Below are 25,272 nucleotides of genomic sequence, written 5' to 3'. Positions count from 1 at the left end.
ATTAGTGGGGTTAAAGCAAATTATTGTTTTTAGCATAATTTTGTTTCTAAACTTTGTAGCAATATGTCAAGGTAAACAGAATGGAGAATATCTCGAGCCTTACTGGCTACTCTTGCAAGAGGCACTGGTTGTAATTGTAAAAATTCCAGTAACAACAAAAACAAACAAACAACGAAAACGAGCTAATTTAATCACTCAAAATTTAAACTTACTGCTCGAAGAGTGGAAGATTCTGTCTTATATCATCTATTATCAATGACCGAAATATCAGATCGCTTCGCTATAATTTATTGCTTTTTGTATCATTGTATATTGGTCTTTTTTCTCTCTTATCTTCTGACAGGGCCTGACTTTTGGGGTAGGATGTACTCGGCATGGTACCTGTGCAGTAGAGGCCAGAGACAATCGCCTATAGACCTACGTGCTGAAAACCTAGTCTACGATCCAAACCTTCCACATCTCGAAGTAGAATCACCCATCGAAGTAAGAGATCACACCTTTCACACCCCATCTATCTCTTTTTTTCTCTTTTTTTCTCTCTCACACACGCATGCACACTCCCCTCTATCTCTCTCTCGCTCTTTCTCTACCTTTCTCTCTGTCCCACTACATATCATTAATTAGGAGTAATTTTAGTAGTCTTAAATAATGCAAGGATAGCCTGTCAAAGGAAATATACTTGCAGGACAATATGTTAACAAACTGTGAGTATTTAATTCGACCAATATTGAAAAATGTGGAATGCACCTGACGCGTGATTATCTTCAGACTGTTTCAATCATGTCAAGTAAAATAGAGACCAATTGACACCACATTACTCATTGCAATGCCCAAAACATACAATCACGACCGTTGTAATCCAATGTTTGCATAATATCACAACTAAATATTTCGCATCATTTTTTTGCCCGTGATCTTCGCTCTCTACTTGCGACGGTCACACTAACACATCCTGTCACGGCTCCGTTCACTCTTTGTTTACAAGTTTCTGTTTCAAATAACCCTGTGTTGATCAGGGGTGCGATATATGCAAAGTAATTCCTTATCACGTCCGTCCGTCAGTGGGCGTATCGCTGACTTGGCTTTGTTTAATCTAGTTAGGGGGATAATGAAACGAAATCAAACGCAGAGATCGTCACGTCGTTTAATCCGTTGGCGCGAAGCCGCTCATGTTGATAGCCGCGCGCATGCATGCCACAACTTAGCTTTTCGGCGTTAACATGTTATTGTGAAGAAAAACGTGTTTGATATTTTAACACAAAGACAAATAGCAGCATGATTAAAAAGATATAATTTTCTTTATAAAGCATTTTTGTTATTGTTATACATCAAAAATGAATTCAAATGAATTCAAACCAAAGAATGCTATTTGGGGTTATGTAATACATGCTTTAAGAAAAAAAAAAAAGATGTTTGATATTTTGACAAATAGACGGAGCAGCATGAATGAGAAGATGAAAGTGTTGATGAAGTACTTTTGTTATTGTAATACAACAAAACTATGCTTTTCCGGGGTAATTCATGTCCTAAGATAATGCAGATAAATATGATGCTTTGACAAATACGAAGATGATTAGAAAGATGAAAGTATTGGTGAAATATTTTTTAATACAATAAAAATAATCCAGTACATTCCTTGTCCATTCTACTAGAAGCGCCGTGGTGTAGCGGTTCTTACTCTCGCCTTGTAATCAGAGGGTCGTGTATTCAAATCCCACCATGGCCGAGCGTCCTTTGGTAGAGCGTCAATCCACAATTTGCCAATCTCCACCCAGGTGTTAAATGGGTACCCGGTAGGATGCGAAAGCCTATCTAGTATGCCTAGCAATTGAGTCTTGGAACTCTTGTTGGAATGCTCCCCAGGAAGTGGAGAAGGTACATACGTTGTATGCGGGCATGCAATGATCCAATGACCGGGGTAATCTGTAAAGCGCTTAGAGACGTCGTTCCGATGTGTTAAGCGCTATATAAATGCGGAATATTATTATTATTTCTCTGATTCGAATAAAGTGCCAATATTTGTATTTGAAGATTGTAATTAGGATTAAAAATCAATCAAGACGCCACGTTACATGGAATTTAAAACACATTTGTCTTTCGGAAAAACTAAATAAAATTGGAAAAGTGACAGAAATCGTCACATAATTGCCCCAATTTTAAACGGGGTGCAAGGATGTTTCGTTCAGATAGCAACATCAAATATCAATACTGATCATGTTTGTTGTATTAATTTATTGTATTTTCTATAAAGGGAACCCTGTTGCAAGGCCATACAAATGAGAAAAATATCCACTTTCGTGTCTAAAACGTACCTATCAATATTTCCCACGTACTTTTGGTTCCTAAAATAAATTTCGCCCAGCCTATAACATTTTTTTTTTTTTTTTTTTTTTGGGGGGGGGGGTCAGGAAGACCATTGGAAGCACCGCCTTTTTGTGTTTCTGCCTTCAGTCGCAGCCACCAGCGAGCTCGACTGCGGCCCGCTGATCCTATGGTGATAACGACGCGTAAGGCCCATCACTCGCCAAAGGGCTTTCTGGAAGCAGCGAATAGACAGGAAGATGAAGAATGTATCCAATTACGAAATGAATGAGGAGCTTTGCACACAAGGATAAAGGGATGATGATGGATGCGGCTGCTATAGACAAGCTAACGCTATACCTCGAGTCCGACGATATAATGTTTGGCAGTTCAGTTTGGACATGTTGTCGAGATAATGAAGTCGAATAAATACTGCTTGCAAGATAAAACATAGAAAGTGATGGCTAAATATTGGGGATAAACCAAACGGATATTATTGTTAATAATAAGATTGGTTAATTTTTAGGATGATAGGGAAAATGGAAGAAGGGAACTGGAGATAGGAATGGGAAGATTTTCAAAACTTAAAAAATAAGTTTTGTAATTTTATTAGGCAATATGAAGTAGTGATCAAAGAGTTTGAATAAAATCATGAACTTGAAATGAAATAAACACAATTTATTTCTTTTATAAGTATCTTTATATTAACTTGATAATCGTGATTCTATTTATGGGGTAAAAGGGCGAATTCGGTTAGGAAAAGGCGTATAAAGCATGGTGCCTAATTGACTTGGCTTGCTCACACTGATACAGAAATACTTTACTAAGCACGTAATATAAAAATGGAGAGGTGTACATCACCATGCTTATAAACAGTATATACAAAGTTATGAGTATCACATTTTCATCCTGTACGAATATTTTCGAAATCATTTATATATAATCAGAATTCTATATTTATTTTTTTATTTATTCATTTATTTATTCTTTCATTCATTTTATTAATTTATATATTTGTTTTCATTTTGGTTTTCATTTTTTTTAAATCATTTTTCATCCATTTATTCATATTTTATTTTTAAGTATTTCGGGGGTATCCTATAGGCTTCTGTTCTTCAATTCAATTCAATTCAATTCTGGTTTTACTGTGAAAATGGTACATGACAAAAGTCCGAAGACTCATATTATCATATTTACAAAGTAAAAATGTACATGTATATTATTAAAAGATTACAATATATCACAATTCTAGTGCTAGACAAATAATCAACAAATAAAGCCAGAAAAAATAATTTTTCACAATCTCAAAAAAAGATTAAAATTGATTGAAATTAATACATTGTAAAACTATGATCGTCAAAATTAAATCAGCAAAGTTGCGAGTATTAAAAACATATATAAATTAACATTTACACTTTTAAAATATCATCATATTCAAAAGAAGAAAATATGTATATAAAAAAAAGTGTAAATAGCAAGACAAATTGAATAATATAATTATAAGACCAAAAAAATATAAACCAGATCAATGTAATTTGTGAATAATTGCAATTTCAAATTAGTTTGAGAATACATGTATGACAGTCATAAAACTAAAGAGAAATAAATACGATGTTACAATAGATTGGTATGAAGTCTGAAATTAACCATGTGATATACTGTAGATAGTACACCACCAGTCACAATCCCTTGACCACCCGTTCGCCTGCCTAAACCAGAGAACAAATTCAGTGCACTGAATCCTTTGTTCCCCGGCCGAAACAGGCAAACAGGTAGCCAAAGAAACGTGACCGGTACTGTATGCTTTATAGTAAAAAAAAAGATAAACGAACCAAAAAATTATTAAAGTTGGGCAAAATTACTGATAGAATAGTTATATTACATGTAGGTGGAACTCAATTAAGTAAGTAAAAAAAGAACATTGGAATAAAAAGGTGACAAACCTAACATAAAATCAATAAGATTAAAGATAAACAATAAAGGGGAGTACAAAAAGTGTTACAGTTACTAAAAACAATAAAAATGCATATAAAATTACATTATATTACAGAGTTCAACAATTGCACAAAGTGGGGGATTGGCGACTGTTGGTATCTTTTTGTTCTAGTCCGAGGAATCTCAAGATGATGTGCATTTCTTAGGGAAAGACCAGTTCTAACCCTACGGGTTTCAGGCAAGAAGTGGCGATGTCGTTTCGATTTTAGCAACGAGCGTGCAAATCCTTCAACAAGTTCACTCCGTCTGTCTTTAAGAGATGACACATTCATACTTTGTAGAAGTTCAATGTATGGCAAGACATTTGGCCAGGCAATGATACGCAGAGCCCTCTTCTGAACCCGCTCAATGCTAGCGGATTGTTGGCAGGTAATGCTAGATGCCCAAACAGGCACGGCAAACTCAATCAATGGCCTGATGTACATCTTGTAGATCGTGACAAGTTCCGGACACATCACGCCATTTCTCTTCAGCTTATTAAGAATGAACAGCCTACGAGAAGCATTGCTGATGATTTGACGAACATGCAGTTCCCATCTCAGGTCGTTTTGTATGATGACACCAAGTAATTTAATAGATGTCATGATTTCCAAGTCCGTATCATCAATCCTAAGCTGGGTGTATATACATCCAGATGGCGCACACTAATTTTGGGGGGATTTCCCACGAGACCGAACGTCATCGAGGCCGATATTTTTCATATCTTTTCTTCTCATATTTAGATTTTTATCAACCACAGCTTAGCCAAAGTGTCTATAAAGATTGAATTAAATTGAATGTGGCACGTTTCAGTTGACATTGAACATGTTGAAGAGCAGACTAAGCCGGAAGTCTTCAAATGATTTCAAGTAACATTTTAATATAAAAAAGAAAATACATTATGAGAAAAAGGGCATCGAAGACCCTCGGCCTCGTGGACCCGCCACTTGTTTTATGTGAATGAACTTAGATACCGGGGATGGTACACTATGACCGCAGGAGCGACATGAATGAGATTCCTTGCAGACAGAAAAACTGATGGATGCGACCGCGACAGACATGGCGGTGCAGGCGAGCGAGACTGTGTTTGGGAATAGTCCAGATAACTTGGACAAATAATAAGAAGAGGGGAAGGGGGTATGAGATAGGGAATGCATGCGATGATGAATGTTCAATGATCATAGACAAAAGGAAAGGAGAGGTGGGAGACACGTGGAAGGATGGGTGTAGCTTGAAATAGAGAGAGAGAAAAAAGTAGAAAGAAAAAGACGAAGAGGAGTCTGAATACAGAGACACATGCAGTTGCAAAGACAGAGATGAGGTTCAGAATTAAATTAAGAAATCAAATGTGGAAGGAAACAAAGAGAGAATGTGTTTAAGAATCTCTTAAAGTCATGTTCAAGACTAGGAAAGTAAGATGATAACGTTTAAGCCTTGCAGGATATTAAAATAAGTTGCTTGTCATCTATTTCGAGAGTTTCTACAACATGGTGTAAGATGGCGCACTATAAATCCATGCAGCAGTTGATAGAAATCGATTCGGTCTGAATACACGAATAAAAAAAAAGTTTTACAAACTGTTGTCGAAGGATCGTTATCTGTTGCTCCAGTGGGATTGGTTTGCGGCCTTTACTCTGTTAACAATGACTACTACTACTCTCCCTATTCCTCCTCCTCATCCTCATTCTTCGTTTTCTTCTTTTTCTTCTTCTTCTTCTCCTCCTTTATTTTCCTTTTTAAAAGAATATTTCTTTTTCCCCTTCTTTTCCTCGTTTTTCGTATTCATCATCATAAGGATGTTCCACGCTTATGTTTTTGCGCATTGACATCAATGGATGAACAGCTCCGGGAACAGCTATAGGTATCAGCTTAATTTTCACATGATCTGCATTCTAAATGCAGATCAGATTTTATCAAGCTTATTAGCTAAAAATAATCTGTGGACCGATTTTTTTTTTCAAATACCACTACAATATCTGAATACGCCCTTAATATGATTATTATTCCTTGTTTTCTTCTTCTTCCAGACGAATGGGATTGTAAATAACACTGGTCGAGGAATATCGTTCTTCCCGGATCCTTCAAACGTCACATACATATCACGAGGGCCTCTGAGTTACCGCTATCGTCTCGTCGAAATTCGGCTGCACTTCGGGGGCGAAAACAATCATGGGTCAGAACATACCGTCGGGGGTCGAGCTTTTCCGGGCGAGGTAAGTCGAGAGGAGATGTCCTAATTTTCTTTTCCCGAACGAACTAAACTGGTTTTGATCCACTGTGATATGATTGTAATGTTAGTTGTTAGTAATGTTTAAGCCTCAAATTGTTTGAAGGTTTTTGTTCCTACAGAGTTAACTGTTTATCAGAAATGCAGTACAAAATCCATTTTTGTCACAGATTCGGGGTCGAAATAATATAAAACGCCCACATAAAGAACAAGCTTAGTGTCATGGATCAATTTTAAACTGGTAAAGTTGAAGTGATCAATGCTTGTTTTCAGAGTATCAAATTTGGAGAGTTTTGACTTTAGATCCCAATTCCGCTGGTAAAGTGGTGTATTTTTACACACAAAGATATTTAAAAAATTCTTGTCATTTTATTGAGTATTGTAAAAATGGAATACACATCGTCAAGTTCTCTATCAAAAGTTTGTTGGTGTGTGGCCTAAATTCATAATTTGCTATATATTGTCACAACTGTTTAGATGTCAGAGGTATTACTTCCTCTCCTTGGACCTTGATGACATCACGATAGAATCTTGTGACGGCAAATCTCGTGTAATCAAGATCTCGTGAAGTACGTGATCTCTCATGATCTCGGTCAGAGATCTGTGCCACCGGTAGGAGTATATTACCTCTCCAACACACAGAATACCAGTATACTTAACGTTATTAAGGGAAGAGTGCAAGAATTGGGGAAGTGTTGGATAAGATATATGGCTCCATAAAACTTAAATCAAGCAGTTAAATAGAGACACATTCAAAGCATCGTCAACTATTCATTTTTTACGTGGGGGTGGGACACCTTCATAATCAACGTTTGGATTGAATTATGTAATTCAATAATGATGGGAAAATAGGAGTTGGACAGACTATCCAACACTTGAGAATTAGAGAGGAGCTCCAATGAAATTCTGTTCAAACAAAAACTGTTGTGGACATAGATTACCTCCCAAGTCATTTTCTTTGGTATTAATTTGCCATTTTTTCAAATCAAAATCCGTGGGTGTTATTACAACACCTCTTGTTTCTTTAACACTTTTTGGTGCTGTGTTCAATTAAACTTCAGGTTGTAATAACACACTTTTACAGTGTAAATTGGGAGAATTATCTCATTCTTCGTCTCTTCTCTAATCATTTGTGATAAAAAGAATTGTTTTATTGAACTATAATTCATAGGCTGTCAAAATTGAAACATGTTTGAATGCAATCGTGAAATAATTGGATCTTCACTGGGTGAAAGTATATCCATTCATTCAGAAAAGGGGACTTTCAGAGCTGAATGAATTGGATTTTGGCACCAACAGACACGCCATAAAATCTGATCGTATCAGGTCCTCGATCGTATATGGGATCCGATTTTGGCGGGGAATGGTGATCATGATTAAGTTGGGAACACTCGGCTCGAGTTCATTGAGAAAGGAAGATAACTCGCAATCAGATGCGAATCGCGCTTGAATGAAATCTCAGAAGGCATCCCTCGAAATTACTGAACATTCCTTAAGTCATAGCATGCTTTCGACCCCCTTCCCCTACCTTTTCTCTCACTCCTCTCTTTCTCGTTCCCTTACGCGCACAAATTGCAAATATCTTCCTTCAAGTTCCTTGCACACTTTTTTCCACCCCTTTCTATGCCTCCCCTCTTGTTAAAATTTCTTTCTTTTTCTTTCGCATTCTCTCTCACCTCATGCATCTCACCAGTTTCTCCTCATTCTCTCGCCCTCTCTCCCACCTCACTATTAGCCTTTCTGCTTCTCCACCCCCTCTCCCTCTCTCTGCTTGATATACATGCATGTTGATCAATATCTTTCTTTTTTATCTTCTTCTCTCTTTTTTAATCTAAGAAAAAACCTCTTTGTCTTTTCTTCCTCTAATTGTGGTCGTTTCCCAAGTTGTTTTTCTCTGTGGTTATTGTTAATGGAAATCAGAATCCGAATCAGGCGGAGAAAATCGCTTTCCTGTGTTGGTTAACATACTTTCAGAAATAATGTTTAACCAACCCAAAAGTTGGTTAAGGTATTAACCGACTAACTGTTGGTTTGAAATAAAATCACAATTCAAGTTGCATGCAAGTTTGTTTTGGTTAATTATAGGTTAGTTTAAAAGAATATATAACAGTGCAAATTATCAACTATGGTGAATGAATATCCCTCTCTTCCGTATTGTCATTGCCTCGTTTTAGTTTTATTCTTTCTTCCCAAAACCTCACTATTGTTTCTCCTTTACATTCTCCTCTACATTAATTTTTTATCTCCTTTTTATCGTAATAAGTTTACTTGTCTACTTTACTTCCGCTACCTTTCACATTGCTTTTAAGACATTTTTGCTTGCCTCTGATATTTATCTTTGAAAAAAAAAGGAATCCTTCCTTTCTGTCATAATATTTCTCATTGCATTAGTTCATAGTTTGGTTTACTATATCTCCTTACATGACAGCGCCTTCCGGAAGACAATATCCAATCCCAATCATCTGCGCATCCCAAACTCGATACAACGGATGCAGAACGTCATCTTGATTTATCAAAAGATGACAAGCCGCCTCCTCCCGTTTCCCCGACCAATATTGGTGTTGATTACGGTGCTTTGGAAGTGTCAGTCATTAAAGTGTCTGGTGTAAACAAAGCATGTTGGTATCTTTAGATTAAAGTGCATGATTGATGTGACTCTTGGCGTTGTTTACATATCAACTCCCGATCCAAGGAGTTACATTGCGCTTCGCCCCATCAATCATATCTCTTCATTACAACTGTCTTGTTCTAACATACACCTTTTTTACCTGCGTCTCCCCGACAAAAACATATCGATTGTTATTCTTCAAAAAATATATATATATGGCTTCTGCCATCTTAGTTATGTGGATGAAATAATATTTTAAATATTTTGTAAACTTCTAGCAGAAGTCCGTCTTAATTTGTGTCAATTATGCTCTGGTATATAGGAAAAGGAAAAATGTATTGATATTTTTTTAATTTCTTCTTGCTACAGATTTATAAACTATCTTGAATATTTGAATCCGTAAGTTAACACAATGCATGCCAAGGGCCGCAGGGATCCAGAAAAAAAATTGAAAGAAAAATGAGTCATAACTCTTCGATATCATTTTATGGTTTTCATACACTTTTATCAATGTGTTCTCTCACTCATTTCCTTTCATTTTAATCAGTAAATAGCATGATTATAAGTGTTTGATTTTAATGCAATCTCACCAAATCAATAAACATCACATCTGTGCAGATTCAGGGGCGAGCGCTCCCCCGCCTACCCTCAGTTTGTTGTCTGTCAACATTTTGTACGGAAAAGGCTCTCAAGGAGTGGTGATAATCTTCCCTTCAGTTCTTTTTTGTTATTTTCTTTGCTGTTCCCTTTTTTAAGTACTCTCTCCCTTTTGGACAATCCTGTATACGCCCCTGTCCATATTATAATAGCATTTCTTATATAAAAATTACTGTAACCATGCAGCAAAGCGGTTTGGATTTAAGGAAATTCACTTTCTTGTAATCTTTCGCATCAATACACGAAGCGTTTTTTTTTTTTTTACCACAAATCAACTTATATCTGCAGTTCCACGGGCAGTGACATTTATTTCCCATAAAATATCCTTTGAAAATAATTTCGCCCACATATTTGTGAATTTTGCGCATTTTATAATCCTGCGGCATAGACCTATAAAAGTACGTGCAACCACAATAAAAAGTGCGAACCAATATTAAAAATAAGTTTGTTCATAATAAGTGAATCATGACTTACAAAATGTAGACTTCCTAATGAAAGGAAATTGATTTTAATGTCAATAAAACATGATAACATGGTATGTGAAAGAATCAAATTTGCCACCCCCCCCCCCCTCTTGATTCAGACACCAGAATCGCGGCATTACAACAGCTTCACCAATACAGCAGTGCTTTTTATTCCATCAATTACTCAAAATGAGTCATTAGGCAATTTAGACGTCTCTTTTAGCGACGCCGCTGTAATCGAATTGATGAAATGATGTATATTACTTTCAATGATACTCGCAGGCAAACGGGAGATATCAAATATAATTGTTAATCCTCTGTCGTGTGTTGTGTGCATTCAATGCCGAACTTAATCCATCATTGAAAATATGTCTTTCACTAGAACTGCACATTGTCAAACCCTGTAAGGTGTAAACCTTCTGCGGAAATGCAATATGGATTGACCATGGTTTATATAAATATTGAAAAAAAACTAAAATATTTCATCCATGCCAATACCGTGCATTCAAATCCGTGTTTGCTTCAATGCCAGATTTTCGTCAGAAATGGTTTTATCCAATTGGCTATCATGATAAATACGATCTTACTAAAGAAAATGGATTTACAGCTGAATCATTGAAAAAACTTCAATTTCCGTTCGGTTAATGACATTGCTTTTGTCCTTCCGAACTCGAGCTATGCGCATTGGTTCTTAGTATTTACAGGTCATCATAATTAAGGTTCATATTTTTGCTACAGTAACACCTGCGAAACCGACTCAAAACCAACCGATGAATAGCTATGATTGATCTGGATTCGGTTTCGTTGCTGTGACGGTGGCGTAACCGATAACAAGATTTTATGCCTCAATTCCAAATAATTTTTATTCTAATTTGGAGGGGGGCTGAATTGCAAAATATTTTTAACGTTCTTTCATCTATTAATCATGATAAAGTAAATTTACATGGGACTTGTCCAATTCTTGACTTGAGTTAAGTTCTTGGGGAAAAACCCACCACCCCCCTCGCCCCTTTTAATCATCCGTTATGCGTCTTTTACCTCAGTCCTATCAAAACTTGAAATTCCTTTTAAATCTCTTTCTTATTGTATTCTTACCTTCTCTCTTTCACCTTTGCGATCTCCCGAGTTTTCCACTTTTTTTCCCCCAAAGGAACTTGACACCGGAAGACCTAATGTGTTTTCCCTGTCGATACCTCTACATTTAGAACGATTGATATCGGTCATACATCTTGTCTATTCTCTACAAGATAATGGACCTTTCACCCGAGTTGTCTTTCTCTTGAATCAATATCCGAATTATCAGACAGGTGAATTGATCAGATCGCATAAACTGGGAGACACCAATGCATCTTCCAAGGGGCATCCCAAAACAGCGAATAATAATTAAGTTGTATCTACATAATTTTAGCACAAAACTTCATTATCTAATTCCAGTCATTCTTTTCTGGCTTGAAATGCCTTTTATTATTTATTTTCGTTTTATGATAATGGAATACTTAAGCTTCCTAAGGTGCTACCCGCTTTTAATCTTTGTACATTTTAACATGTTATATTGCAAGATCTGTAAATAAATGAATGGATTGAATGAAATTGAAACAAGAACATGCTAGTATGATGATACATCATTATCATCATCATGATATACAGTGTACTAGCAAATATATTTTATTATTAGGATTTAATATTTTAGCACTTATTAAATTCCTTCCATGAAAGTTCCCCTTCGAACCATATCCATCTCGCTTGTACAAATTAGTTTCATCTCCTGCCAGTGTGGCCCGAGTAGAAAATAGAAAAAAAAGATCGACGGTTTAATTTGTGTAAAATAATCCATAACCATGTTGGTACAATCGACTGTACAGCAAACACTAGGAGCTAGGTATAGCTTGCTCATCATTTTTAGATAATGATGGGGAGAGGGGGTTGTTTTAAAGATACACCAACTTTTTTTTCAGAGGGGAAGACTTGTATGTTTGGGTTATATATATTTGGGGGGCCATTATACTTCATTTATAATCTTTAGCTTCTGGGGTTTTTTTTTTCTCTCTCTTCTATTATTTATGAGCTTATCACTGTCTCATGTCAGCCACCGTCGCATAATCAGCTCCTTTTTTTTTTTCATTTTATTTTCCCCTTCATACTTCCCCTTGCCTGTTTCTTCTTCTTCTTCTCCTACTCCTTCTTCTTCTTCATCAAAGTTTTATATATATATATATATATATACATGTACATGAGAGGATCATCATAAGCTCTATAAGAGCATGAGAACGATGTCCTAAAAATATACCTACATAAATTACAATGGTTAGTAGAAAATAATCAATAATGCAAGCATCAAATTAAAGACAGAAGGAGAACTAGAGAAAAAGGGAGAGAGGGCGTGGTGAAAACAGAGGGGGAGTGGGAGAACTGATTAGAGAGAGAAACATGATGAGAGGACTTGTTCTTCTTCTCTTTCTTCAACTCCTTTCTCCTCGTTTCTCCTCTCCCTATCCCCTTTCTCTTCTCTCACATTTAGTTTAGTTTATTTAGTTTACTTACTTTCCACAATCTGATAAAAGTACAATAGTATCAATAAAACATTCAGAAATACATTTAAATTACGAATACATTGAAATACTAAAGGTTAAAAAATAACACGTTGTTTAAGCCTGTCACTCTAACAAGTTGTTTAGACGTTTTTTGTAATTGTTTAAACTTTTTAAACAACTTGTTTAAAAAGTATAAACAGTTTTAAAAAAGTTTAAACAGTATTTTTATATTTTAAAGACCGTTATTTTCAGTGGCAGATGCCAATGATGTTCCAATAAATTCATTTATTTATTCATTATGAATACAACAAGGAGTGAGTAGTGGTGAACAAATTATATATACTTTCTCTTATATTATATTTCTTGTGTTCCCCCCTTCTTTGTTCTTTGTCGTTTTGTGTCTCTATTTTTTCTGCATATTTATTTCTACTTTCTGTCCTTTCTTGTTCTTTCTCTTCGTTTCTTTTTATTTTCTTTCCCCCGCTTTTTATTCTCTCCTCGCTCCCTTTTCTCATTCTTCATTTTCATTCCCTTCTTCTTTTCTCTTCCTTCTCCTCCTACCTCGTTTTTATATCCGCCTGATTTCAGTCTGTTGGACTTCGTTCATAATTGAATTGCAAATCCTACTTGCATCATGCATTTTTCATGCGATACAAAATTTCACGCGTCATAATAACTAAAAGTCGGAAATAATACTTCAAAAGACTTAGAAAGTTATAATTATATTCATGTGTGTTTCAACTTTCGTGTATTATCTAACAAACAGGAAACTGTAGGATGCAATATGTAATAAAAAAATAAACTATAGAATGAAATGCAGCAAAGTGTCTGAGAAAAAAAGATGAAGTTATTGAACGTATAATATTATGAATATTAATAAGAAAGTATGCATTCGCCGACACCCGGGCATTGCCCTGTTTGGGAATGATATATTCGAGTTTTCCCCCGACATGCCCGATGAGTTATTGTTCTCATTATCACGATGAAAATATTAAATGAATGTGATGTGTCTGATGCAATGTGGTTTAGATATACGTCATACTGTCTGCCAGGCAGTCTGAAAGTGGAAAATTATAAGTCATTAAATAGCCAAAACTTGTGACTGATCATTATTATTCCGCCCCAGCACTGAGGGATTCAAATTGCTGGTAAATAAACTGAAACGCTTCCCCCCAAAAAAGGCATCAAAATTACAACAACCACAGTATATGAAAAGAACGTGTTAACAACGATGAGAAAAAAAAAGTGTTTGATTGTTTGTTACAAATTACATTATTGATCCAAGTACTGGTAACGCATTGGTTCATGTTGATAAAACATGTAAGAACAATATTCCTAACAAGAGCTGCATACTTCTTCCCAAGCCCAGTAGATATACTCCTTCCCACGTCAATTGAAGTTAGTATGTAAGTGTTACCCTGCAGTGCTAGCAAAGCTTTTTGATTACCATATATGGTTCTTTGTATATGCAATTCATTATATTTTTGTTTGAGTGTTTGTTTGTTTTTATTTTCATGGGGGGTCATTGATATGCAAGTGATCGCTTTATACATCTTATGCAATAGCCCTACGTCAGAATACAAATAAGGAGCATGGCATCTATTTTCTGTCTACTGGAAACATAATTATCGTCAAAATAAGAATATCTATTAAGAACGAAGTCTATAAAAGCGAGACTTTGATAGATCGAGTAAAACTTATTGTAGTGATGAGTATTAAAATGTAAGGTTGATCAAAATCCAGCTCTTAATAGTGAAAACAGTCGCACCAACAGAAATTACTCCAAATCGGTTGTATATGTCATTAGAAATAACGTAATTTAGATTTGGTTGGTCCGGAATCGGCTACGGCAGTGTGACTGTGACATACACAGTAAAAAAAAAATAGCAAGTTGTTTAAGCCTGTCACTCTAACAACAAGTTGTTTAAACTGTTTTGGTAATTGTTTAACCTTTTTTAAACAACTTGTTCAAAAATGTTAAACAGTTGTTTAAAAAGTTTAAACAGTTGTCTAAAAGTTTAAACAATAGTAGTTAGTGTGATGGGCTTAAACAACGTACTTGAAATTTTAAACAGCGTTTTTACAGTGTAACTGAGTTGTGCATTGTAAATTCACCACCATCCGCAAAATTTAAAATGTTAAAATCTGCCACAGCAAAACTATATAGTGTAAAGATTCAATTCAATTCAATTTAAAATTGGGTGTTGGGAGAAACCTATGTGTGTACCAAAAGGATGAATAAATGGATATAAACAGTAAACATGGTAAATGAAATGATACTGTAAATAAGATCGTATTTATGTTCAGCCAATTATGTCTGTTTCTCTCATTCCCCCTTTCCTAGTTGCAATTGATATTTTTCAACGATGATCTGTATGATAGCTATGGTCAGGCCGAAAACTCACCAAACGGATTGGCAATTATGGCATTATTCATTAAGGTAAGTTTGAAAATTGCTATTTTGTTGTCTTAACGAGTATCATGATCATGATCGGGATTCCAATTTGTTTCTTGCAGTTACTTCTTTTAGTGGATAGAAGGAAGAGTGGATTTATATATCTAGCTACCTTTGTTCTTATTGCTCGACTGAGCATCATTCGTGGTGCATTTGAGGTGCTTTATAATTTTGTTTGCAGCTGACAATGAAAATGATTTTATTTCTAAAATCATAAATAAATGTATCTTATAATTTCTATCAAAGAATTTTGCTCTTGGTGTTATCGAAAATATATATATGCCGACAATACCAAACGCTATATACATTACATCCAGCATGCCCACTTATGAGGCGGTTTTTCTGATGCGGTTTTCATGAAAATTCTTCAATTTGAATTACATAATTTCCATCAGCTTAGGTTACTCTACTAAAGCGATGAGTTCCAATTTAAGGAGGCATAATATTTTCACTGATTTTCATCACTTTCTAGAGGTGTAGAATCAAACTTTATTTCCCTGAAACAAAGTATTCCCTAGATAAACACGATTTAGTATTTTAAAGTTAGTGTCCTTACAATACAAAGATGCATCATCTATTTTACGCTACCGTATGAATAATTACTCTTTAGCATGCTTAGCGAACATTATAAGCAGTTAAAGATTACTAATTGAATAGAGAAATTGTTTTTTGGCGCGTATTTTCCGATTGCTATCTTCCTTGTTTGCTTTTCTTGCTTTCCTTCTTTTTTTCATTAACTAATTGCGCCAACAATTTTCCCCATCTGTTACGCTACCCTCTCAAAATGATTTTTAATTTCAGTTTATTGGTCCCTTCAGGCGGTACATTAAGTTAAATATTATACCACTGGGCCCCACCAAACGAATCTCCGTCGGGTATATTAAATTGGGGCGGGTAAAGCGTTTATCATTGATCAAATCATAGAAAATATAGTGCTACCCTCAAACGAGTAAATTAGTAAATGCACGCAATGACTTCGGGGAATTAATTGAATCAAATCTCAAAATAACTATTTTTTGCTTCCATGTATCTTTCATGTTTATTGGGTTGGGGAGAAGAACTTGCGAGGAATCTTTTAAATAGCACACAATGAAGTACATCCCGCCCCAAATGTAATAATAGGTAAAATATAATGAATAGATAAATAAATAGGTAGGAGTAGAAAGATAGAGAGATAGATAGATAGATAGGTAGGTAGATAGATAGATATATAGATAGATATATAAATAGATAGATAGATAGATCAATAAAATAAATAAAAAAATAAAAATAAACATGAGTTTGTATATCGTAGCATTTATGTGTGCTACAGCCGACATTGTATATTCAGGTGCGCTGGCTGAAAGCTCTTTTGACTGTAATTAATTAATTTAATGAAATTAATGAAAATTAACAAAATAGAAAAATAAATAAGATAAATGAATACATTAAATGAATAAAAAATAAATCAAAATCTAGAATAATAACGATAAGTAGAAATAAAAAATGATAACAATATTAATCAATGAATAGAGATAAAAGAAATAAACAATTCATATTTCGATGATTGTAATTATCACCGATTAAGCTATATACAAAAGCTGAAAAAGCACCTTTCAAAATTCATCTCATGAGAAATAAGTACAAGTTTAGTTGCACTTTCAAACATTGAGTTCACATGCAGTGGTTTAGCAAACAACGATTTGATAGAGAAAATCGGATGCCTCTGTTTGACTCGCTCCAGAATCAACAACCAGGAGTTCGATGTTCTAATGAGGCACTTTGTAAAATGGGTTTCTTAATTGAATTTAAAATCCCCAGTTTCATCCATCAATTAAGCCCGATGATACCTTCCAATGTTCCAATGCTGAAGTCATGCTACCTATGGCCACACCAACGCGACCGATTAAACCGACCGATGGTATGTCATTGGAGATAACGTAATAACTTTGATCGGTCTGGAGGGGGTTTCGTTGATGTGACCGTAGCATGAAACACGATGAAGAACAAAATACAAGAAAGCGATGGAAATGAAACCGCGAACAGTGACAGCTGGACCGGGTTTCGCTTTTAATCTAATACCCGAGTATTGACTCAAATCAATCGTCCAGATACTTGTTTCCTTTCATACAAAAGTGGCAAGCTAAAGCGATGTTCGATCACAGAAATCGATTAGGCCTACCTAGGGGAATACAACAATCGGAGTGAAGTACTTTTGCCCCTGCACTTTTTGTTGGTAGCTCTTATCAAGCTTTGAACTCCAGTTTCAGGTAATGATTTTTAAAATGGACCGACTCCGGTTTTACGACTCCCCGCAGAGGGCGTTGCAGTGGTTTATTGATTTTCAGGATTTTTGGAGTATTGAGTCAATCACGCTAATGAGGATTGTCGCTCTGTTGTCCATAAATTGTTTAATTACAGGCCTGGGTTATTATACCCTTGTTCGGAGAAGCCAGTGATTAATTAAATCCCTGATGAGGGATAGAGAGAAAGGGTGCTTTAGGAAGTTGTATCGATTTCAATGGGGACATATCTTTTTTTTTTCTTTCTTTTTCATTTTGTAACGTCAGTTTTAATTAGTAGAGCCTTGATTTAGAGGTATGCAAACAGTGGAGGCCGCTCGCCGGAAAGAACATTGGTATTGATTTTCTTGAGTACCGATACACTCGAGCTTATAGTACAAAAAAGAAAAGAAGGTTTGTTCACATTGCCTTGGTATTCATTGGTCCCCCCCCCCATTTCACCTTGGGAGTGTGAACGTGAAGACCTTTCATGACTATTCTAAAAATCAATTAATTAATATCATACTAATGTAATGTTTCATTAACCATGGATAAAGCGGTACACTACGTGGATTTTTATATAGATTATAATAACAAGCATCTGCGCTTATTTGAGCTGTCAAAAAGGTTAACATGAAAAAATATGGATAAAATCAAACAAAATAGACTACCAATATCTCCTTAAGATGGTCTAACAATTACTGCCGTGCAGATCGACTATATACCCCCCCCCCGAGGAAATACCAACAACCCCCCCCCCCCCCTTATTTCCTGTAAAATTCACGAGGAGGGAAATATCTACCGTTTTTGTAATTGCTGAAGTTTCCTTGAATTCTATCTTTGTTTTTCAATATTTTCACAATTGCTATGAACTAAAATGTAAATCATTTGCTATTCCTATATTGGTCCACAGAATTGCCGTGGTTTATTTGATCTTGGGAAATGGAATGAACACGACAACAGATTATATATCTGAATCCCAACAATGTATTGATACATTTCTGTTTTCAAATAGTGACCTTTGCTGCGTTCACTTTATGAATGAACTATAATGTTGTAATTCCCCAATTGTGAAAGAAATAGTGTTGCGTAAATCATTGATAATGTTGTACATTTTTTTTCATATATTCTTGAAAAATAAGATAAATCTTGTTTTAATTATTAGTTCTCTTGTTTTCTCCAACAGGAAGGCAATTTGACTGGTCGAGAATTGGGCAAATTAGCAGGAATTCGAGTTCTTAGATATTTGGTTTACAAAGGTATGTTTGTTCATTTGTTTTTCCTTCATCTGTAATCATTGCAATAGAGACGTATTCATTTTTCTCTCTATCTATCCCTTTCCCCTCCTCTCTCTTTTTCTCTCCCTCACTTCCTCCTTCTTTGATGACTGAAATATTTGTGTTCATATGATAAAATACAAAATAATTATGATGTGTGACGTCATCACATCCTTCATTTGAATAATAAAGCATATATGATGTGCATATCACTATTTTGCAAAACTTCAAAATGCCAATTTAACATCCAATTCATAGTGATGAAAAATTCGGTGCTACGCTTTTTTTCTTTTAGCTAAACTCAAATCGTTGAAGGATATACTTGAGTTTTTCAAATTGAATTCAAATATCTATTTTCTTCATTTGTTTCAAACTACAATTTGTAGATGAGTGTCTAGTTTCTAATCAGAAAGTTTTATAATTGTTATGGAATTACAATAGCCCCTCCCCCTTCCCTTTCATTTTATTTCTCTCTCTCTCTGTCACTCACCCCCTTTACCCCTTTATCGAATGTATCTCTTTCTCTCTTCCAGGTAGTCAAGTTAATGTCACGGGCCTCAGCATACCCCTACTTCTACCAGAAACCAAAGAATATATGACGTATGAGGGCTCAATAACCACGCCCAGGTGTACAGAGACTGTTACGTGGATCATATTCAATAGACCAGTATACTTCACAAGCTATCAGGTAGGTACGTGGTGGTCATATTCCCAGGGAGTGGTTATGGTCCATATTATGTATTTGCCTTTGAGTGAATTCTTCAACCGTTTTAAGAAGAAGAAACCACGGTGGTAAAATGAATATGAGTGAAAGGAGAAAGCATCAGTACTAGCTATCATGTTCCTTATGGGGATGTTCCTCAGGGAGTGGATTTGACGTTCGTGTTATGAATTTTGTGATTAAGTGAATAGGCCAGTACACTTCACAAGCTATCAGTTACATTGCGAGGATATTCCCCAGGGAGCAGATATGGTGCATATGATGTATGTTGTGTTTATGCATCAGCTTGGCCTTAGCCTGCCTGCCAAATTTCATATTTTGATAGGAACGATATATTTTATGACTAATGCAGACTTGCTCTTTTTACATAGGTTTTATATAAATGTGTGTGTTTTTCTTCATTTTGGGGTGAACAGCTAGATACACTAAGGGAACTTGTGAGTACAAGACGCGGAGAGCAGACTGAGCAAATATTACGTAATTATCGTCCAACCCAAAGGATCGGGACGAGATCAGTTCGGACAAACATCGTACAAAAATACGCAGGTGGAAAGGACTGCCCGCTACATAGGAGGGAATATTCGTATAAAAGTAAGTGAGAGGTATACATGTAGGTTTCACACCTGTAATTATTTTTCCATAGACACGCGTTGAAATATAGCAGTAAACAAAATTTTACATTAAATAGGAATTAGATTAGAGATACTAATGTTTACTTTCAATGGACAGGAAATAACTATGACTTTTCACATCTGATCATCAAAGTATATGTTGAACACTTTATTTCGTTGATAAATCAAAATGTATTGAAACATTTCATGACGAGATCTCCTTCATCACCTAAAACAGGAAAGAATAGCTCTTACTCTCCCGCCAGTTAAATGATTACAAAGTGTTCATATGCAAGCAATTTTAGTCAATCATGCAGATAATATCAAATTAAAAATCTTGGGTTTAATGAATACTTTTGCATTCTTTTTGTAGACAGATATTTCTTCCTCGCTTTGGGCAATAGGAAGTTAGTGATAAATTGGCGAATCATATGCATACATATTTTTTGCAAATCATGCAGATATTGTATATCAAATTACAAATTTTTGGTTTAATAAATACTTCAGCATTCTTTTTGTTGTAGACGGATATATCTTCCTCATTTGGGCAAAGGAATTTAGTGAAAATCATGTGCATACATTTTATTGCCGATCATGTAGATATATAATTTTACAAATCTTGGGTTTGTTTAATACTTTTGCATTCTTGTTGTTTAAACAGATATTTTTTTCCTCAGTTGGGCAAAGGAATGTAGTGATAAGATGGCGAATGATATGCATACATTTTTTTTGCAAATCATGCAAATATATCATATTACAAATCTGTGGTTTAATGAATTCATTTGCATTCTTCTTGTTGTAGACAGATTTCTTCCTCATTTTGGGCAAAGGAAGTTAGTGATAAAATGGCGAATCATATATGCATCTATTTTTGCCAATCATGTGGATATATATCATATTACAAATCTTGGGTTGAATGAATACTTTTGCATTCCTGTTGTTGCAGGTGCGTGCGAGACCTTGGGGTAATACATAGTAGCTGATAATGGGATTTTCGTAAATTACAAATTGATATCCATTTCAATACCCATGAATAAATTCATTATTGAGCAGATTATATCTTGAATGTTGGAGAGAGAGAAAGAGAGCGAGAGAGGGTATTTGGACATATTCAATCAAATCAATTTGAAGGTTTTTTTTTTTTTTTTTTTTTTACTAATGGTCATAATTACGTTTTCCCCTGAGATTTGAAATTATCTCATTTAATTATTCACCTTTGTTGATTACATACAATTTGATATTAGATTCCATATCTTAATAATAATTGAGAACAAAAATTGGTTATTTCTAGGTCATTCTGACATTGAGGGCTTAGGATACAATTTAAATATTAAAGTGTATGAAGGTTTTCACACCACAAGCTTTTTATGTATTTTGAAGAATTCCATATCTTCAAAGGTTCCCTGACTTGTATAATACTTTTACGAAAAATTGTGATAATAAAGTAATGTTTTTTTTTTCATTCAACCTGTCATTTACCTGTTATCAATTACAAAGAGTAACACACCTTTATTGAAATATGTGATGCATCGTTTCTTTTGCACCTTGAGAGTTTGTAATTTAAAGACACATATTACCAATTCATTTGTTGGGTTTTATTTTCTCGTTTTTCAGCTCTCATTTCAAGAAGGTGAAGACACGAGAATATCGTACAATATGTTATCTAAAGTCCTCCATCCGGATACCTCTCGTAGCGCCCTCTCTCGAATAGCAAGCGCCATGGGATCCCTCTCCGAAATCATAATGGCTAAAAAACCAGAAACAGAGTGACAGTCTGTTCCATCATCAGACCACTGTTACGATATAACCCCCGGCCATGTCTGCAATGTGAGACCAGTTCGAAAGAGAGTTCACGATTTCAGGACAGGCATTCTCGCAGATGGAGATCATACAAAGCATGAATGTTGTCTCATCAAAAGTTGAAAAACTACGGAAGGTGTAAAAAGTGCCATGGACTTGACAAATTGGCGAGATATCTTATATTTTCATGTCGACTTAGTAGCCTTATTATGTTGACGAGGCAAGATACGTTATCTTGCCAAGCTGACGTAGAAAAAAATATTTGTAGTTATTGCCAAAATTGCCCCCCAAAAGCTGAATGTGATGAAATAGTTATTATGGCGAAACACTTATCCTGTCATAAAGGTTGACATGAAGAGATACTTCTACCATGTATCTTGCGACATTGACATATCTGTCTCGCATACACCTGCTTGTAAGTCAACTTGGAAAGATAATGTATCGCAATATGTCGACAAAAAAAATTGCAAGTCGATTTGGCAAGATAACATATCTCGCTATGTTAACATAGAATGCTATTATAAGATGACTTGACAAGATAGCCTTCTCGCAATGTCGACATTACATAACATATCGGTAATTGTGTCGACATGGGGAAATAAAATATTTCACCAATTCATCAAGGTGATGTTATATACTTTAAAGCATCCAAAAGAAACATCATATCCTGTGTTTTACAACTATGAGCGCACGGGCCAAATGACGTTTATGTACCATTCACACAATGGAAACGATTCCACATCGACCTAAGCCATTATTTCCAATGACATACCATCGGTCGGTTTGGAGTCTGTTTCGTAGATGTGACTGTAGCATAAAAGTCAGAATCAACAGTACCAATCACCGAACGCTCCGACTGGAATGCTTTCTTCTGCGGAAAATTCTTCGTAGTAAAAAAAAAAAAACGACGAAAATATCCCCTTCCTTTTCTTCAATCAAACTGTAAATTTGGTATGCCTCGTGATTTATATCCAACGATATTTTGCTAACGAGACTTATAATCAAGGTGCCGTATGCTAGTCAATAAAGTAGCTTAGATGTTTGATTTTATATATCCTTTGAAAACATTTTTGTGTGCCACTTACCTTCTACGAACTCCGTTATTTATTAATGTTAATGAATATACGATTATGTTAAGATAATATAAGCATGTACTGTTATGATTCGTTCTATTACGCCCTTTCGTATTCGCTTATATTCCAGTCTAGTTTGTAGCATTCCACCCATGTAAATGGAACATAGAAGGGGTTGTATCCCATTGTTTGCTATGATAATTTTGTTATATTCCATATAATTATGATTACACTATTTACTGTTCATTTCAAGAAAAGCCCATTACACAAAGAGCTGAAGTTAATGACAACTCCCCCAATATCGTTTGCAACTTGAATTGGAACCAGTCCGAATTATGCATATGGTACATGAATTTAATTTTAGTTGAAGTTAAAAGCAACCCTTTTTGTAACCTTTCAAAATTGTAAACCTTCCAAATTAATTCTTCACTAATCCCGACCAAACATTAGTTTTATGTAGGATTAGCTTTTTATACAAAGACATTCATTACCAATAGGTCCTAGATATAGAATTTAGGCGGTTTAGATAATAGACTATAAAAAAGTATTCAATAGCCTTTTCTTGTAGATAAATTCTGAAATCTTCTGCATTATTTTGACGATTTCAGTGTGGATTTTGTAAATAGGTAATATACAAAGCTACAACTTTATTCATCTAAAATGTCTATAAAAGTTATGATTAATGAGCAATAATTATTATTATGTGTATTTCTCTTTATATCATTTTATTTCACTGCAAGGGCGTAGGCTGGGGGGGGGGGGTACACGTGCACCCTCCCTCTGAGGCAGAGGAGTTACGACAGTGACAAGCAAAACAAAATTTGTACCCGTTTCTTCTGCTTTCAACAGCTTATTTTCCAAAGTGTAGTTCCACCTCCCCAAGATGTGCGCCCCTCATACCAGATTAGTTCCACCTCCCCAGGATATGAACTTTCCCATGCTCACACCAGTCTACGCCCTTGCACTGGTGGTTATGCATTTATGCATTAATTTTGTTAGATGTATAATGTATATAGGTATTATGATTTTCTGTTACCTTCCAAGAAGCATTCCATGCGTACGGTATTATGGATTGCTTTTATGCATAATTTTATGTCGATTTTAAACGAGCAAATAATTATCCGCTTGAAAAAAATAGTCATAGATCAAATTTAAATTGATAAGGAAAATTTTTGACAATATATAATTTTCTTTTATGTGTTTGTTTGGGAAGAGGATGTGAGAGCACCACTAAAAAGGCACTTTCTAAATACGATTAAAATAGATCACTGTTTGACGAATAAAAATAGTGATATCGTATCATAATTAAGCCATTTTTTATTGTAGACACTAAAAGAAAGAAGCTGTATATTTATAAGATTAAAAAGTGTGGGCTCAAGTTTAAGAGGTTTAAACTATTTCATGACATGCACATTTTCCCTTACTCTCGCGCTTGTTTACACATTATTACGCAAATCAATGCACCAGAGTCACCAATTCATCGAGGTTAGTGCAAAGTGCTATAAACTTTTATCTATCGAAGATAGTATATAGTTCATCGAACTTTTCTGCTCGGGTAACTGATGGACAAACAAATGGCGTTTCATCACATCAACTTTTTACCAAAACAAGTACTAAGAAGGTTCGTATTAAAAAGGAATATGATTATACTTAGCGTTTCGGGAACGTAATATTTTGTTCCGCCATTTTCCTTAATCATGCTAATATTATTTCATAATCGTGTTATTGTTTTATACATCAAGTCGGGTTATTACAGTAGGTATAACATAATATAATTATGAATCTTGTCATACCATTTCATTTATGTAGATATAGTACAGCTCCCTAGAAATTCCAGTCATGTTATACTAATCTATTAGATAGACAATTCTATTTTGGAATAGACCTGTATAAAGACCAAACACGAATGGAATGAGTTTGTTGAATGAGTCACATTTTGCTTGTTATGATGGATTAATATTAACTTATTTCAAGCTACTTGTGTGAATTATATCGTTTCTTGAAAATAAAATTTCGAACATATTCTATTTTATTGTGTGTTTTTTCATTTCTAAGTATATCAGTGTGAAGTATAATTTTAAAACAATTTTTTATGAAGTAGCCGCTTACATGATAAGGAATGATTTTCGATTACTTGCCGACAAAGTTTTGGAGCAACCCTTTCACACTGGAGGGAATAGGTTGGATTATCTTTATCCCAACCCCCACCCCCTTGTCATTAATATTTTTTTAGCTGAAAGCATTGTTTGATTTGAATCTCTGCATGAAAATAAGATTTAAAAAATAACAAAAAGTGGTCCTGTGCATTTTAA

At 35.0% G+C, this 25,272-nt stretch overlaps 1 protein-coding gene across 1 annotated transcript; it reads left to right on the top strand.

Moving 5' to 3' along the window:
- Positions 1–347: 347 nt before the first annotated feature.
- On the top strand, positions 348–24,987 carry LOC129261132 (carbonic anhydrase-related protein 10-like). Its single transcript, XM_054899181.2, has 7 exons — positions 348–483; positions 6,303–6,488; positions 15,107–15,202; positions 18,665–18,737; positions 19,289–19,443; positions 19,893–20,067; positions 21,702–24,987. The coding sequence occupies exons 1-7, from the start codon at positions 364–366 to the stop codon at positions 21,719–21,721; spliced, it is 825 nt and encodes a 274-aa protein (XP_054755156.2). The 5' UTR covers positions 348–363; the 3' UTR covers positions 21,722–24,987.
- The last annotated feature ends 285 nt before the right edge of the window (positions 24,988–25,272 follow it).

The sequence above is a fragment of the Lytechinus pictus genome, chromosome 5 (genome assembly GCF_037042905.1).
Source record: "Lytechinus pictus isolate F3 Inbred chromosome 5, Lp3.0, whole genome shotgun sequence".
Lineage (NCBI taxonomy): Eukaryota > Metazoa > Echinodermata > Echinoidea > Temnopleuroida > Toxopneustidae > Lytechinus > Lytechinus pictus.
This window is presented reverse-complemented; position numbering and strand designations above follow the sequence as displayed.

Excerpts from the sequence above, each read along its gene's own strand:
- LOC129261132 (XM_054899181.2), top strand. The coding sequence starts at position 364 with ATGTACTCGGCATGGTACCTGTGCAGTAGAGGCCAGAGACAATCGCCT. Across the intron at positions 15,203-18,664 it reads TTATGGCATTATTCATTAAG|GAAGGCAATTTGACTGGTCG; the intron begins GTAAGTTTGAAA and ends TTTCTCCAACAG. Across the intron at positions 18,738-19,288 it reads TAGATATTTGGTTTACAAAG|GTAGTCAAGTTAATGTCACG; the intron begins GTATGTTTGTTC and ends TCTCTCTTCCAG.